General features: G+C 42.3%; 1 protein-coding gene across 1 annotated transcript in view; it reads left to right on the top strand.

Annotated features, from left to right (window-relative positions):
* Positions 1-16,263, top strand: part of BPIFB2 (BPI fold containing family B member 2) — a 42,432-nt gene that overhangs the window by 17,805 nt on the left and 8,364 nt on the right. The window contains exons 8-13 of the mRNA XM_073606548.1: positions 4,244-4,335; positions 5,939-6,124; positions 9,166-9,219; positions 14,550-14,720; positions 16,044-16,111; positions 16,190-16,241. Coding sequence (XP_073462649.1) covers positions 4,244-4,335; positions 5,939-6,124; positions 9,166-9,219; positions 14,550-14,720; positions 16,044-16,111; positions 16,190-16,241 — 623 coding nt within the window. The remainder of the gene's footprint in view (positions 1-4,243; positions 4,336-5,938; positions 6,125-9,165; positions 9,220-14,549; positions 14,721-16,043; positions 16,112-16,189; positions 16,242-16,263) is intronic.

Here is a 16,263-nt window from a genome sequence, read left to right as displayed (position 1 = left end):
TTTTGTGCACTACAGAAATGAACTCGCTAGCTTCTGCTGCTCTGTGTCATTGAACTCAGACATCAAGCTCAATACTGGCACCCTTCGTGTGTGCTGCCTGTACTCTGTTATGTAGTATGATCGGCTGCAGCTCCTCTGTGTCTCACAACATGTGTCAGCTTTGTGAAAACAAGAGCTGGGACTAGGTATGAAGACTTTCTTTACAAATAGGGGCTGTGAAGGAAAGGGAGGGGGACTTTTTGTGTATAGGGAGGGGCCAGAGCTTGGGCTGACATATATACAGGAGTGAGGGGGTCTGACATATATACAGGAGGGAAGGGGGCTGACATATATACAGAAGTGAGGGGTGGCTGACATATATACATTAGTGAGGGGGTGCTGACATATATACAGGAGTGAAGGGGTGTCAGAAACCATGAAATCAGACCGAGACAGAAGTACAGTTAAATCACACTTGTTTAATAATAAAAGCAAATAGAACAAACATAGTCAACACATAGCCAGAGTTCAGGAACCGGAACGGATAGTCAGACAAGCAAAACATTAGGGAGCCGGAGATAAGCGTGGTAAAATAGCAAGCAGGATCTGGAGTCAGAAGGGATGTCAGCCAAGCAGGTCTTTAACAGGAATGCAAGAGATAGTCTCTGTGACCGAGGCAAAGATCCTCTGGGATGGACCGCCTAAGTAGGCAGGACTGACGGTCAGGATATCATCAACAGCTGAGTAACTGTGGAGAGATAGGAGCTGGCAATTAGCGGACAGCTGAGCGGCCAGGCCAGAGAAGGAAGTGCTGAGCCCAGCCCTGACAGTACCCCCTCCTCAATGACCCCTCCCCCTCGGAGGACCACCAGGCTTGAGGGGAAAATGTCTATGGAGATCACAGAGGAGGACAGGGGCATGTACGTCCGAGGATGAGACCCAAGAGCGTTCCTCTGGACCGTACCCTTTGCACGTGGCACTGAGGTGGTAAAGCGGTTGCAGACCAAAGGTTTTGATAAGGAGACATGAAAAACATTTGAAATACGCATGCTAGAAGGAAAGTCTAATACGTAAGCCACTGGCTTAATCATGTGAAGAATACAGAAAGGCCCAATAAATCAGGGTGCTAACTTCAGTGAGGGAACACGAAGTCGGAGGTTGCGATATGACCGCCAGACCTTGTCCCCAACCTAGTAGGAAGGCGCAGGCAGGCGTCTGCGGTCAGCATGGAGTCTGTACCTATCATTAGCATGTCGCAAAGCCTCCTGGACTTGTGCCCAAGTGGAACGAAGACCACGGAGCTGCTCCTCTAACGCAGGAATACTCTGCGGAACAAACTGAGTCAGGCAACATGGAAGGTTGCAAACCATAATTCGCCATTAATGGGGACAATCGGGAAGCAGAATTCAAGGCACTGTTGTGAACAAACTCTGCCCACAGTAATAGGTCTGACCAGTTGTTATGATGGTCAGAAATATAGCAACATAGGAATTGCTCCAAGGACTGATTGGCTCGTTTTGCGGCCCCATTAGACTGCAGGTGATATGCAGAGGAGAAAGTAAGCTGAATTCCCAACTGTGCACAAAAGGCTCGCCAGAACCGGGACACAAACTGACTACCCCTGTCTGAGACAATCACCTTGGGTAGCCCATGTAAGCGAAATATCTCTTGAGCAAAAATGGAAGCCAGTTCCTTAGAAGTGGGCAACTTCTTAAGTGGAATACAATGATACATCTTTGAGAACCGGTCAACCACCATAAGGATAACTGTGTTGCCCTGGGAGTTGGGTAACTTCACAAAGAAATCCATAGACAGGTGGATCCAGGGCCTCTCTCCATTGGGTATGGGTTGCAGGAGGCCCACTGGAAGGTGTCGTGGAGTCTTACTCTGAGCACACATGGAACAGGCAACTAAGAAGGCGGTTACATCAGCACATAGACTAGGCCACCAGAATTGTTGGCAAATGGCCCAAAAGAGTTGATTCTTCCCAGGGTGGCCAGCAGCCTTGGGAGAATGGTAAGTCTGGAGCATGACAGTATGGAGACTCTTTGGGACAAAGCAATGGTCACAAGGTTTCTCAGGAGGAACATGGACCTGAGCAGCAAGAATTTTGTCACCCAAAAGAGAAGTGAGACTGGTGCGAACCATAGCCAGAATACGATCAGGAGGAATCACATCTTGGAAGTGGAGGAAAATTGTTGTGACAAAGCGTCAGCCCTTACATTCTTACTCTGTTTCCCCGAAAATAAGACCTAGCGTGATTGTAAGTGATGGCTGCAATATAAGCCCTACCCCCCAAATAAGCCCTACCCTGTTTCCCCGAAAATAAGCCCTACCCTGAAAATAAGACCTACAAGGACTTTAACTAGGGCTTATTTGGGGGGTAGGGCTTATATTGCAGCCATCACCGACAATCACGCTTGGTCTTATTTTCGGGGAAACAGGGTAGTACCTTGTAAGAATGAGACAATGTAATTGAAACTTGACAAGAAAAGAGCCCACTGCGCCCTTCTGGGAGAGAGGCGTTTAGCCTCAGACAAGAATGTGAGATTCTTATGGTCAGTAAGAATGAGAACCAGCACAGTGGTACCTTTGAGGAGATGTCTCCATTCTTTCAGGGCTAAAATGATCGCCAACAGCTCTCTGTCACCAATCTCGTAATTGCACTCCGCAGGTGACAATTTCTTGGAAAAGTAGCACAAGGACGCACTTCCGGGACTCGTAAGTCGCGATGATGTCAGCACATCGTCTGCCCTACTAGTTTCGTCAAAAATGTAAAGGCCCCGGCAGGGTAATCAGCCACAAGCGCTAATGGCCTTTTCAAAGGTCCGGTGTATCTGGTAAGCAGGCAATTCTTACTTCCAGTGGTGGTCACATATGGTGTCAACAGCAAAGGAGGTTGAAAGGGACTATGGTGTGTCTGAGAGTCTATATATGGACTAAATGCTCAAGATCCTGACACTCCTGTCTACTTATCACCCTGTTTTTTGCATTTCTTTTCCCTATCAAGGAGGACTGTGCAGTATTGGATATTTATGCTGTATATGATTTTCTTTCCAAATAAGGAGAACTTTTTAACATTAGATAATTTATGTATATGTTAAAAGGTTTTTTCATCATTAGATATTATGTTATACATAGTAGCTAAGTGCTACTCTGTTCTGTTCTTAACACCTATGTGTTAATGAATGTATCTGGCCCTGTTGATGAGCACACAGGAAATGAGGGGCAAGTATATCACATCTATACAAGATGGTGTCACCCAGTGGGGGTAAAACTGGGTCTCCATGGACAGATTTGGATATGGTTTCTGTTCAGATTTTTCACCAGTGAGATATTTATATGATGGATAGTTTGGGCAGCATCTTCTGTAAAATCGGCAAAAGACCGAAATGTTAAAGGATAACGTAACATTTTTTAATTTTTTTAAATTTTTGCCACTAGAGTTCTCACTGTCTACATTTTTGTTCTGCCCATTATTATTTGCATGATCATCTCTAAAAATGACTGTGATGTAGAGAAGAGGGGGGTGTTCAAAATGATCCACCCCAGGAGCTAGGTACCCCACTAAATATCTGGGTATAAAAGTAGAATTAGGATAAATTTCATGATTGTCATAAATGTTCTAAGTGCTGCGGGTCTTTTCCTGTTACTGTTCTCTCCATATTCTGTTCTTTTTTGTTTTTACACTCATGCTATGTAAAGTACACAACTTGATTCTGGTCCTGTAAATGTACCTATATTATGGCATTATCACAAACAGAGCATAATAAGATCATCATGTTTGTTGGCATAAAATCAACGTGCATGTGCGTCATAATCCTCCATTCATCCACAATGTGCACCTGAATGATTTTGGTGACCTCCACTGATCTTTCTTTTAACCTAGTAGACCAGTAGAGGTCACCAAAGGACTTGACAAATCCATGATACCTGATGATCTCCGTACTTTCCCAGCAGTGTACAGTAATAGCTGAATTGGTGTATTCAGCAATGCAGTATAAATGTATTTGAATATATCCATACAATACTTGCAAGCAACAAGTAGGGTTTCTGTTTATCAAAGTGCTGTTAATGAGTAAGGAATTATAATTGTGGTTATGTCCTCTGTCTCGTTGAAAAACCTTTTCTGTGAAATCCCAATAATCACATTAAGAGACCCCTATGATCAGCACCCAATACTCATATACACACACACACACAGATACAAATAAGTTAAATGTATAAAGCACAGCATAACATCTTTCTTTGTTCTATTTCAAAGGTGGGTCCATTATTGGTGGGGACCGTGGCTTACAATACACAATGCCCAGTGCTCCAGTGGTGACAGGAGACTACATGGATGTGATTATAAATGTAAGTTCATAGGTAACGCCTAAAAAGCCTTTACAGTTTACCAGTTTAGAGTTACACACAAGGTCTGGCCCTAGAATTATTGCTTTCCCTCGGAGGTTCATGGTGATACCTTACATGTGTGGTACGATCAATGTGTACATATGTGTGCGGGCAGGGCCGCCATCAGTGGGGGACAGACCATACACATGTATGGGGCCCGAGCATCCTGACATCATATGTTGTGATCAAGATAACAGAGTCCACGGGGCGCGCAACGCGGCGATCGGAGTTATGGTGTGTCACTCTGACACACCGCAACTCCGATTGTGGTATGAAGCCTCCGACAGAGGCTTCATACCACGTACGTGATCAGCTGTGACCAATCACAGCTGATCATCGTGTGAACCAGCAAGTGCCGGTAAATGGCTTTCCTCGGTTCACACTGACAGGGAGAGCCGGTCAGCGGCTCTCCCTGTCTGGGGGGGGGTCTGTGCTTATAATCAGCACATTGATTATCAGCACAGCCCCCATCAAAAGGTGCCCAACAGCTGCCAATCAGTGCCCATCACCTGCCAGCCTGTTCCCCTCTATAAAGCCTGTCAGTGCCCATAAAAGTGCAGATCAGTCCCCACAACAGTGCCAATCAATGCCCAAAAAAGTGTTAATTAGTGCCCCATCAGTAGCGCCTGTCAGTGCCCCATCAAAGTGCCAATCAGTAATGCCTGTCACTAGCTCCTCATCAGTGCTGCCTATCCAGTGCCGCCTATCAGTGCCCATCAGTGCTGCCTATCAGTGCCCATCAGTGCCGCCTATCAGTGCCCATCAGTGCCGCCTATCAGTGCCATCAGTCTCGCCTATCAGTGCCTATCAGTTTTTTTTTTTTCAAAATTGTCGGCTTTTTTTTTCTGTTTATAGCGCAAAAATTAAAAACTGCAGAAGGGGGGAAGTGCCTGGTATTGAAGTGGATAAGGAGAGATCTGAGGTCTATTAGACTATTAGATCTGAGGTCTATTAAACTTCAGATCTCTCCTCTGACCTCCAAAGCAGCAGATCAAACCAAGATCTGTGTGATCTGCTGCTACACAAGCCGGAAACAACTTGTAAACAAAGGAACCAAAACAGGAAGTGACTAAATCCTCGTCATGTCCAGTTTCTGATGTCACACAGTAAGAAGAACAAGAGCAATTCCTCTCATTGTGTTCCTAGAAACCTTAGTGGGCTCTCCCATCCGACCATCGAAACAACACACCTATCTTGCTCTGCGCTCTGTTGGAAAAAGTGTGGAGGTGCATTTTTTTTTGTTTGAGTTGGTTCTCTAGTTTTACTAGACAGGAAGTGGGGTACAATCTAAAACAATAATAGGTTAAAAAGGATTTTAGCCTTCCTGTACTACACAAAAAAAACAGTATATGTTGCTGTCAGAGATTTACCTGCACTTTTTGTTCGGAGAAACTGAATAGCAGTAAACATTTTACAAAAATTCAAGTCTTTCCCCACAAAAAAAGGTTTGGCTGGACTTGGCATTAGTCACAATCTTTCATTATACATCAAATATATATAACTGCAGTGTGTCGTTTTTATTTTGAGAAGCAACTTATACGATGTAAACTGATTTTTCCTTTAGGCGGAATACGAAGTGGATAAGAAGGTTGTTGAATTACCAACTGGTGCCAAAGACTTCACTCTTCCTCCTAATGCTGGTAATAAAGATGCAATGGTCAACCTTGGCCTCTCAGAGGATTTTTTCATCTCCATGTTTACAGCTTTTCAGAGTTCTGGGGGCTTTGACCTGGAAATCCCGTCAACTTCTGTAAGTCTATGGTCAACTCTTTTTTTTTCTGGTAAAATGAGTGCCCTTTGCTTTATTCACAAACAGGTTCAATCGTTAGAAAACTTTGAAGTGCCCCATCCAAACACAGTAGACTGTTTTCATCATCACTTATTTATAGTTGTAGGATTTTGAGAGGAAGAAAATTAAGTCAATCAGTGCAATTTCCTTTGCCTTGCTATTACATCTAACCTTTTCCTGGGTATTTAAAGGCAACTGTCAGCAAGAAGGGAAATTTACCCCTCAATCTTCTCCCAGTGTGTCATGCCTGGCTGCAATAGAGCTTCTCAAGAAACATCTAAAAAGCTACTGGACAACTTCAGCTGTTTATTTGATTGAGCTTGGAGCAGTTCCCAAATACACCCCATTTGCCACATTCCTAAATCTTGGATGGATATCCTACCACTTCTGTGCATACCTCCCAACTTTTTGAGAGATGGGAACAAGGGACACCCATCAGCAAAAGTATGTAGGTGTAGGACACACCCCCTATCACGCCCCCTTAAAGGAGAATTATACAAAAAAAAGATTAATTAGACCCACAAGTTTTTTGTTTTACCATTACTATTCCGTTATACTGGCTTTTGAAATTTACAAATACAGCAATTTAGAAATTGGATGAAAGGTTTAGCACTGGAAACACTTTTTGAAAGATAAAAAGTGCATTTTATATGGAACTATATAGATTAGACCAAAATGAGGGACAAATGTGGAGGAAAGAGGATCTCATCTCTACCACTTGTGCCCGTGACCTCCTGCTTACAGCCATTATCTAAAGCTTATTACCATAGGCCAAGACAGGCACATACGTAGGCAAGGAATTCACAGGCCCTGTCCAAAACCTAGCTTATGCTTCCTCTCCACATGTTGATATAGAGTCCTCATATCTGTATTTGACAAATTTGATTCTATATCAATCCATGCTCAGCAGCAGAGTGGTTGGGTATAGCTCCTCCTGAAGACATTTGGTTTGATTTACTAAAGAGAATGTTCAGTTAGCAAAGTCAATGTTAGTAAATAGGATGAAACTCAGTGAAACATAATGGGTTGATAGAAGTGACAAGGGCATCAGTTTATTTATTAAGCTTATTGAACATGCACTTTGCAAGGTGAACATTATGCTGCTAAAAAAACAGTCTCCACTACTTTATTAAATCAACACCACTATTTTCATCCAGTACTCTGGTCCTACAAATCTGTAATTGCATATCAAAACTGGATGGGGTTAATTTACTAACGTAGTAGAAACTGTTCAAACAGCAAAGTGCATGTTCATTTTCCAAAAGTAAAGCTGGTCATACGCTGTGTAAATTCCACTCGATTCCTAATGAACAGGCCAAAATGAATGTCCCCGCCTGCTTAACGTCCTGTAGCCACCCTGGTGGTATGATTATGTCCGCTTTTTGCGTCTCTAAGTGGTACAATTGTTTTGCATAGAAATTTGTCGTTTTATATTGTAGGCCTGTAATTCTTAGTGCTAACACACTTAAATCTGTCCAAACAAGAGTCTAGTAGATATCCCCGGTATGATAAAGTTTAAAACACAAAATCATAAATTATAATATAATAAATAACTATAAATAATAATAATAAAAAATAATAATATAATAATAATAAAATGAATTTCCCCGCGATTCACTATCGCTCAATTCTGCAAGTGTTCTAATTTACTATCGCTGTTTTCTAGCTGATCTAAAACCACTTTTGACGTAAAGGGACACTTTTTGGTTGCTATGGACAATCTCAAGTTTCCAGGCAGAAAGAACAGTATATATCATATAAAACTGCATGCAGGGCATGGGACAAAGCATTGGGGACAAAAGGGATGTGAAATGATTTCATACAGTAATGCAATCTGTAAGATTACAGTGTACTGTATGTGTTAGGAATTTTCAATTTTTTAAATTTGCAGCTGGGCTCCGCCCCCATGCGTCGTGACGCTCGCAGGGAATGGAGCCCAGCACATAGAGCATCGGGCGGAGGACAGAGCCCTCGGACAGCCCACGGACACAGCGGGGGGACTTCGCAGGATCCTGGGGACAAGGTAAGTATACCGCACCAGGATCCTGCAATGCAATTCCTGTGACTTGGGGTTACCGCTAATGGTACTGAAATTTAACCCTGAGCCACACTTGGGAAAACCGCCAGGGAGGTTAATTGAGAATTCAAAGAAACCTGGCGTAAAATTGGCATAAAGTCCACAGCTTTATCTTATTTACAAAATGCATTAAACATATTCACTTTGATAAGTAAATGTCTCTATTAAGAAAACCAACCCATTGTCTTAGTAGTGTCTAATATTTGAAGTGTATTACAAAAAGAAGAACAATATATTGCAGTTTCCAGACCTCAGATGTTGTGGCTGCATTGGTTTTCTTTTTTCAAGCTTTTTTCTTTTAATTTCACTTGGTGATCCTGCCAGTAACACAATTCTTGTCCTACATTGGCAGCACTCAGGCACTTTATCTATGGAGAAGAAGTGTTATTACTCTGGGGCAAGATATGTTTAGAAGACCTTTCCCTCTCCTTTTCTACATGACATAAGGGGGAGTTTTTTTGTGGTCCACAGAGAGAACGAGAAAAAAATGTACCTGATAACAGTCAATAGAGGCAGAAAGCACAGGAACTTATCAGCTCACAAGATTTTCTGTCAGGATCAACAGGGAGCAAAAAAACAAAAAAAACAAAAACTTGTTCAATCACATATTTAACAGACCAAAATGGAGCAAAAGAGAAAAGTTCATTGTTAGGTTTATATTTACTTTAATAGGGCCCAAGTTTTTCCATGTTCATTGAGGAAGTAGAACATTTCTTTACCCTCATAACAAGGTATAGCAGGTTCATCTCCTGCCCTATTGTTAGTTGGTTTTGTCCATGAAATTAGAATTGCCCTTTATATTGTGGGATGATGCGTTGTCCACAATGCTATTTTCACCCATATCATTATTGATATGTTTTACTGGCTTTCTTCTCTACATATTCCAAACCAGTTAACATATCACATTGATTTATCTTGCTTCTAGGTTTCTGTTAGAAAATATCTGACAACATCTGTACTGGGTTCCCACATTCCAGAGGTATGTACTGGTTTATATATATATTTTGATCACATTAAATACTACTTCTTCAGCATGCCATAACAATAGGCAGATTCGGTTAACCCTGTCATCAGTGAAAATAGGTTTTCTATAGTAAAACCAATCAAAATAAGGACAGAAGCTATAAATTGTTGCAGTAGGTAGTTTTACTCTTATTTTATTTAACTACTTCAGCTCCGGAAGGTTTTTTTTTTTCATAATTCAATTTTATGATATTTTTTCATTTATAACAAACCACACAATTCTATACATAAAAAAAATAGCTGAGAGAGTGAACTATTATATATATACTTCCATCCTTACTCTTCTATCTTAGATCACTTTTCCTATTTATATAGTTTATATTCTATACAATATATAAAACCAGCCTAACCACACCCACCTAATCCAAACAGAAACAAAAACCACAACAAAACCCCCCAAAAAAGGCAAAAAAAAGAAAGAAAAAGGGTGGGGGGAGAAGGGAGAGGACATGGCAAGGGAAGACAGCCATGCAGAAGGTGTGTACGGAACCCCAGTCAGCCAGACACAGAGAACAAGGAGAAAAGCAAAAAAAAAAAAAGGGAAGTGGGGGAGATAGAGAGGAAAAGGAAAAGAAATACGAAAAAAAAAAAAAAGGAAGGTTTACCATGACCAGGCCATTTTTTGCAATATATGGCGATGCATTACTTTAACTGACAATTGCGCTGTTGTATGACACTGTACCCAAATAAAATTGATGTCCTTTTCTCCCCACAAAAATGTAAAAGAAAAAATTCGAAAAACAGCAGCACTCACACATATGCACACATTAAATAAATGTAACAGAAAATAAAAATCAAAGTGTTGCGCTGTTACTCCATGATCATTATATATAGCGTGCACTAAAGTCCATCTATTAAAATGTAGTGAAAAAAGAAAAAAATATGTCCAAAATTCCAACTAAGAGTCCATATAGTGAACTTAAAAGAAGTGTCAATACAATTTCAATCAGTGAAGAGTGCAGTCACCCAGTGCTCCCCACAGGATAAGTATGGTAAATACCGTATTTATTGGTGTATAACACGCACAGGCATATAACACGCACCCCAATTTTAGGAGGGAAGTTTAAGGAAAAAAACTTACATTTTAAATAAAGAACTTTGAAGCGAAATTAGGGTCACAGCGCATCAATGCACCCTGCTCAGTGCCCATCTGCAGCCTCTAAATTTCCCATCAATGCACCCTGTCCAGTACCCATCTGCAGCCATTAAATTGACCAACAATGCAGCCTGTTCAGTGCCCATCTGCAGCCTCACCTTTCCCATCATTGCAGCCTCGCCAGTGTTGGATTATCCCTGCTGTCTCCAAGGGAAGAGGAGGAGCGAGCACCGCTGAATTACACAGAGCCGCGATCTCCTGTGTACCCGGTGCTCCGTCACTCACAGCCACGCCTCCTGGCCCTCCTCATATGATAGACAGAACACTGCCCCAATACGGGGCCAGGAGGCGTGGCTGTGAGTGACGGAGCACCGGGTACACAGGAGATCACAGCTCTATGTATGGTAATTCAGCGGCGCTCGCTCCTATTCCCTCAGAGACAGCAGGAATCGGTGTATAGCACGCACCCACGATTTCCCCCTGATTTTAAGGGGAAAAAAGTACATGTTACACGCCGATAAATATGGTATATTACCAGATACTAAGATCTCCCAAGGTCTATACGCACTTCAGTGAGCATTGGCACCAGTGACACTAATAAAGTGGCCAGTGCTAAAAATATGCACTGTTACTGTACTAATGACACTGGCAGGGAAGGGGTTAACACCAGGGGAGATTAAAGGGTTAAGCGTGTCCCTAGGAGGTGCTTGCTAACTGTGTGGGGGATGGACTGACTGGGTGAACACAGAGATCCTTGTTCCTGCTTGGCAGGAAAAGAAGATCTCTATGTCCCCCCCTGTCGGAACAGCAATCTGCCTTGTTTACATATGTATTAATAAAAAAAATAATAATATGACTTTAGTAACACTTTAAGGGTAGGAGCAAATTAATTGTTATTGTTATGATACGTTAGTGATAGGTAATAGCTGGGGGCCAACATCAAACATTTATTACAGTGTAGGATAGGATAAGTAAGAGGAAGAACCCATCTCAGATTACATTTGCTGCCTTTTTAATCATTGGTGAGATTTCCTTATAGCAAGTGGGGGTAAATATTCCCAGTGGGGACACAGAGAGCAAAAACAGAAGGTCTTAAGCCTCGTACACACGATCGGATTGTTGGCCAACAAAACCGTGGAATTTTGTCTGAAGGGCATTGGCCCAAACTTTTCTTGCATACACACGGCTAGACAATTGTTGGCCACCAAATACGAATGTAGTGACGTTCTACGTTGTTTTTCAGCTCTTTAGTGCCACCCTTTGGGCTCCTTCTGCTAATTTTGTGTTAATAGAAGTTTGATGAGCGTTGATTCGCGCTTTTCTTTTTTGCGCTTTTCATTTAGCGCTTTTCAGTTCGCATTCTTCATTTCGTGCTATTCTGTTCGTTTCTAAATGGCCGTTCATCAACAAGACATGTTGCGGAATCAGAGGAGATAACATGTGTAGCGGTGTAGTTGCCACTAGTAACTGACAATCCACCAATTCACCCCGCTGCTAGACTCCCATACATCACTTGCAGAGACAATGAACAGTCTTTTACTGGTTTTGGGGTTTTTTTGTTTATTGAGGGGTACAACTTGGTTGGGGAAAAGGGTATATGGGATGCCCACAGAATAGTTCAATTGCCATCATATTTTAAAGATTACACACATTAGCACATAGTTAGAGCCCGAAGAGATGATGTGCATTTATAATTGCTATTATCTTCCTCCTGCATCACCATGCCTACTGTTGCTCCTTCTCTGCTTAACTGCTATTATTGCCCTATACCTGACTATTGCTTCCAAGAATTCCCCATCCATTACCGTGTAAAGAATGAGGACATCACTCTTGACCGTGTAAGAGTGATGTTCCCTGAACTTCTTTCCTCCTGCACAACTTCTTTCCTCCTGCACAAAGCTTAATCCTGAAGTAAAGTAATTTCACGTCCTCTTCTGTGAGCAAGAAGGACCCACTCTGAATAAGTCCTTAAGCAGGCTCTGGTTGCTCGCTGCTACTAAAGCAGAGGCCTGCAGCACCTCTCCCCGGAAGCCTAGTAGTTTAGAAGCATTCTTTTGGATGGTGGACTACTGTTCCCAGCCAGCCCATCTCGCAAATCCTGTGCCCTCAGGCCACATCGATTTGACACATATCCCACAGTCTCTCCTCTGATTCAGGACTCCTCATCATTCACTGTGTAAATGATGAAGACTTTGCTAATGACCGTGTAGAAGCAAAGTTCCCTCACAAACTTCCTGGCACATCCAGCCCTCCACTGTGGTCACACTCACCGACCTTCCACTGCCCCAAGTCTTTGATGAAGAACTTGACCGTACCATACGTTCCGACAGCCTCACCTGCCCCTCTGCTCCAGGAGTTCTTTATCAACGTCCGTGTTATGATAAAGACATTGCCAATGACTGTGTAGAGGCAAAGTTCCCTCACAGCTCTCCCTGGGCCTCCTCCTGTGATCGGCGCACACCCCCCCAGATGGGGGTGCCCTCCTGCTGCTGTCTAGTATTCCATCCTCCACTTCACTCAGCCGACAACTCCCCCCAGTGGCATGTTATCTCTGCTTATATAGGAGACCTGTCCCCTGCCAATACCAGTTGGGGATTGGTCAGGGCTCCCACATGAGCTGCCTGCCACTCCAGTTCCAGGCCCTGCCCCTCTTCCAGAACATTCTCCCTGGAAGCAGGGGAGGCGCCCCAGAACTAGAGCATAGGTGGTCACACCTATTGGTACTCTGACCACTCCCAGCCCCCAGATCAAAACAGACTGCATTTTGAGTTTTCATAATTTGCCACGTCACTAATGTCACGTCATTGAAATTGAAAGTAACAGAAAATCCCAAATTTTGGGTTGTCCCCAGAAAAGTAATAGACTGTGAACACTAATTCTGGTGACCTGGGGGTGACCATGTAAGAGTGATGTTCCCAGAACTTCTTTCCTCCTGCACAACTTCTTTCCTCCTGCACAAAGCTTAATCCTGAAGTAAAGTAATTTCACGTCCTCTTCTGTGAACAAGAAGGACCCACTCTGAATAAGTCCTTAAGCAGGCTCTGGTTGCTCGCTGCTACTAAGCCAGAGGCCTGCAGCACCTCTCCCCGGAGGCCTAGTAGTTTAGAAGCATTCTTTTGGATGATGGACTACTGTTCCAAGCCAGCCCATCTTGCAAATCCTGTGCCCTCAGGCCACATCGATTTGACACATATCCCACAGTCTCTCCTCTGATTCAGGACTCCTCATCATTCACTGTGTAAATGATGAAGACTTTGCTAATGACCGTGTAGAAGCAAAGTTCCCTCACAAACTTCCTGGCACGTCCAGCCCTCCATTGTGGTGACACTCACCGACCTTCCACTGCCCCGAGTCTTTGATGAAGAACTTGACCGTACCATACGTTCCGACAGCCTCACCTGCCCCTCTGCTCCAGGAGTTCTTTATCTCTGCTTATATAGGAGACCTGCCCCCTGCCAATACCAGTTGGGGATTGGTCAGGGCTCCCACATGAGCTGCCTGCCACTCCAGTTCCAGGCCCTGCCCCTCTTCCAGAACATTCTCCCTGGAAGCAGATAAGGCGCCCCAGAACTAGAGCATAGGTGGTGACACCTATTGGTACTCTGACCACTCCCAGCCCCCAGATCAAAACAGACTGCATTTCGAGGTTTCATAATTTGCCACGTCACTAATGTTAATTCTCCATTATGAATGCTAGTTTACAAGAACGACTGCTTCTGGCTCGTCCTTGCTTCCGAGCATGCATGTTTGTACTTTGGACTTTTGTCCGACGGACTTGTGTACATATGCTCGGAAAATCTGACAACAGACATTTGTTCGCGGAAAATTTGAAGACATACTAACCAACATTTGTTGGCGGAAAGTCCGATAACAATTGTCCGATGGAGCATACACACAGTCGGATTTTCCGACAACAGCCTGACATTGAACATTTCTCGTTGGAAAATTCAATCGTGTGTACGGGCCTTTACTCTACTTGTGGAAGCTAACACTGAGCTATGCAGTGGAATAACGTCCTTACAAGATGTCTCCAACTTACAAGCCGACCTCAATGTACTGTTTAATGAATGTATGAGGAACATTGACCATAAAATGGGTTACAATATTGTACTGGCAAAAAGGGATTTTTCATGTAAAACTATGATGTAAATAAAAAAGAATAAAAATTGACATGTTTTCTCTGCCTGCAGATCAGCTGGAAATACAAGGAGTCTCTTGCTGTGAACATGAAGATACTCCTCACTCAAACCCCACTTGTTACTCTCAACTCCAACTTCGTGTTAGTTCAGATTTCTCCAGTTGTGGAGATGTTTGTGGTGACGGGTAACAATCGTAATCAGCACCTAATGACTCTCAATGTGGTGAGTAGAGGCGACTAATGCCATAGTTATAAAACAGTAATATGATTGTACCATGAGTGTACCACTTTACATACACTTAAAAGGGTTTCATCACAAACTGTATTAGTTATAACAGCTATGCACATTATTTGCATGTTAAGCTTTTCTTCTGGAAAAAAAAGAGGAAATATTTTGAAAAAATTAAGTGGGTACATCATTAGTGTCTCCTATTACTTTGAGAAATGCAGTATAGAGCCAAAAAAGCAGGGTGAAAAGGTCTTTAAAGGGTAGCAAGTTGCTTCTAAGTCAGCTTTGCGTGTAATCTTAGCCTCAGAAAAGTAGGTAAAGTATAACTAAAGGCAAAACTTTTTGTTTAGTTTTGGATAGAGCGGAGATGGATTAGAACACCTGTCAATTTGTATTGCTGTCTGTGCCCCCATTAGGGAGAGTCACCCTCTTTATTTGTCCTGTTTACCATTATCGTTGAAATTGAAAGTAACAGAAAATCCAGAATTTTGGGTTGTCCCCAGAAAAGTAATAGACGGGAAATTTTCCAATGGGAACACTAGTTCTGGTGACCTGGGGGTCCCCAAGGGATTCCCTTAATTTTAAGGGATTTCCTCTCACTTCCTGTTTTGGCAGGAGGTGAAGGGAAATCTCCCCAATAGGGCACAGATTGCAAAAAACAAACCAACTGGGGTTATAACCCTCCCTTACTCTATCCAAAATGAAAAAAAAAGTTTTGCCTTTAGTTCTACTTTAAATATTTTTTCCAGCATTTTATAATTTAGTCCTAAATATAATAAAAATAAAGTATATGTGGATATATTAATGCACAACACACACACAACCCCTTACTTCATGATGTTTACTTACGTCTAAAGGCAATGTTTGGAATGGGACATGACCCCAATTCAGTTGCTAGAGTTGGAGATGTCAATGCCAAACTGTAGGATACTGCAGTAATGTTTTTATATGTCTTTTTATATTATTACATGCAAATTGTTACTAATAAAAATTTCTTATTTTTACTACTGGTGTCCATAAAGTCCATACTTCCATTCCAAACATATACAATTGATATTAGGATGTGGCATCTAAGATCATGTTTACATGCACCCACAGTACCATCCTGTGTTGGTGTAATGATCTAACTATCTATACTTATGCCTAAAGGCAATAAAAATCTAAAAGGTTTGTAATCTTTCCACTCTGTATACAAAACAAAACCCCAAAAAATGTTTTGACTTTAGATACTGGTTTCAATGTCTTTTAAACCAAAGATGCATTTGGATGAATTTATTAAGCAACGCTTCTAAATATTTACTTTGTCTGTATGCACAGGGCGCTAACTTGATGGCCAAGTTGAATTTGTCTAGAGGGAAGATCACGACATCAGTAGGACTGCAAGGGTAGGACTTCTTGTTTCATCAACAGCACTGATTACCAAATTCAGTTATTCATTGGTTTCTATTTTTCTTTTTATATAGAGATCTCAAAATCACAATGTCTGCAAGCTCTTTTGGAAAGTGCAAGACAAATGTAAGCTATTTAGCTCACTTCA

This window comes from Aquarana catesbeiana, linkage group LG12 (genome assembly GCF_042186555.1).
Source record: "Aquarana catesbeiana isolate 2022-GZ linkage group LG12, ASM4218655v1, whole genome shotgun sequence".
NCBI classification, from domain to species: domain Eukaryota; kingdom Metazoa; phylum Chordata; class Amphibia; order Anura; family Ranidae; genus Aquarana; species Aquarana catesbeiana.
The sequence above is the reverse complement of the archived record's forward strand: the minus strand, read 5'-3'. Positions and strand labels throughout refer to the sequence as shown.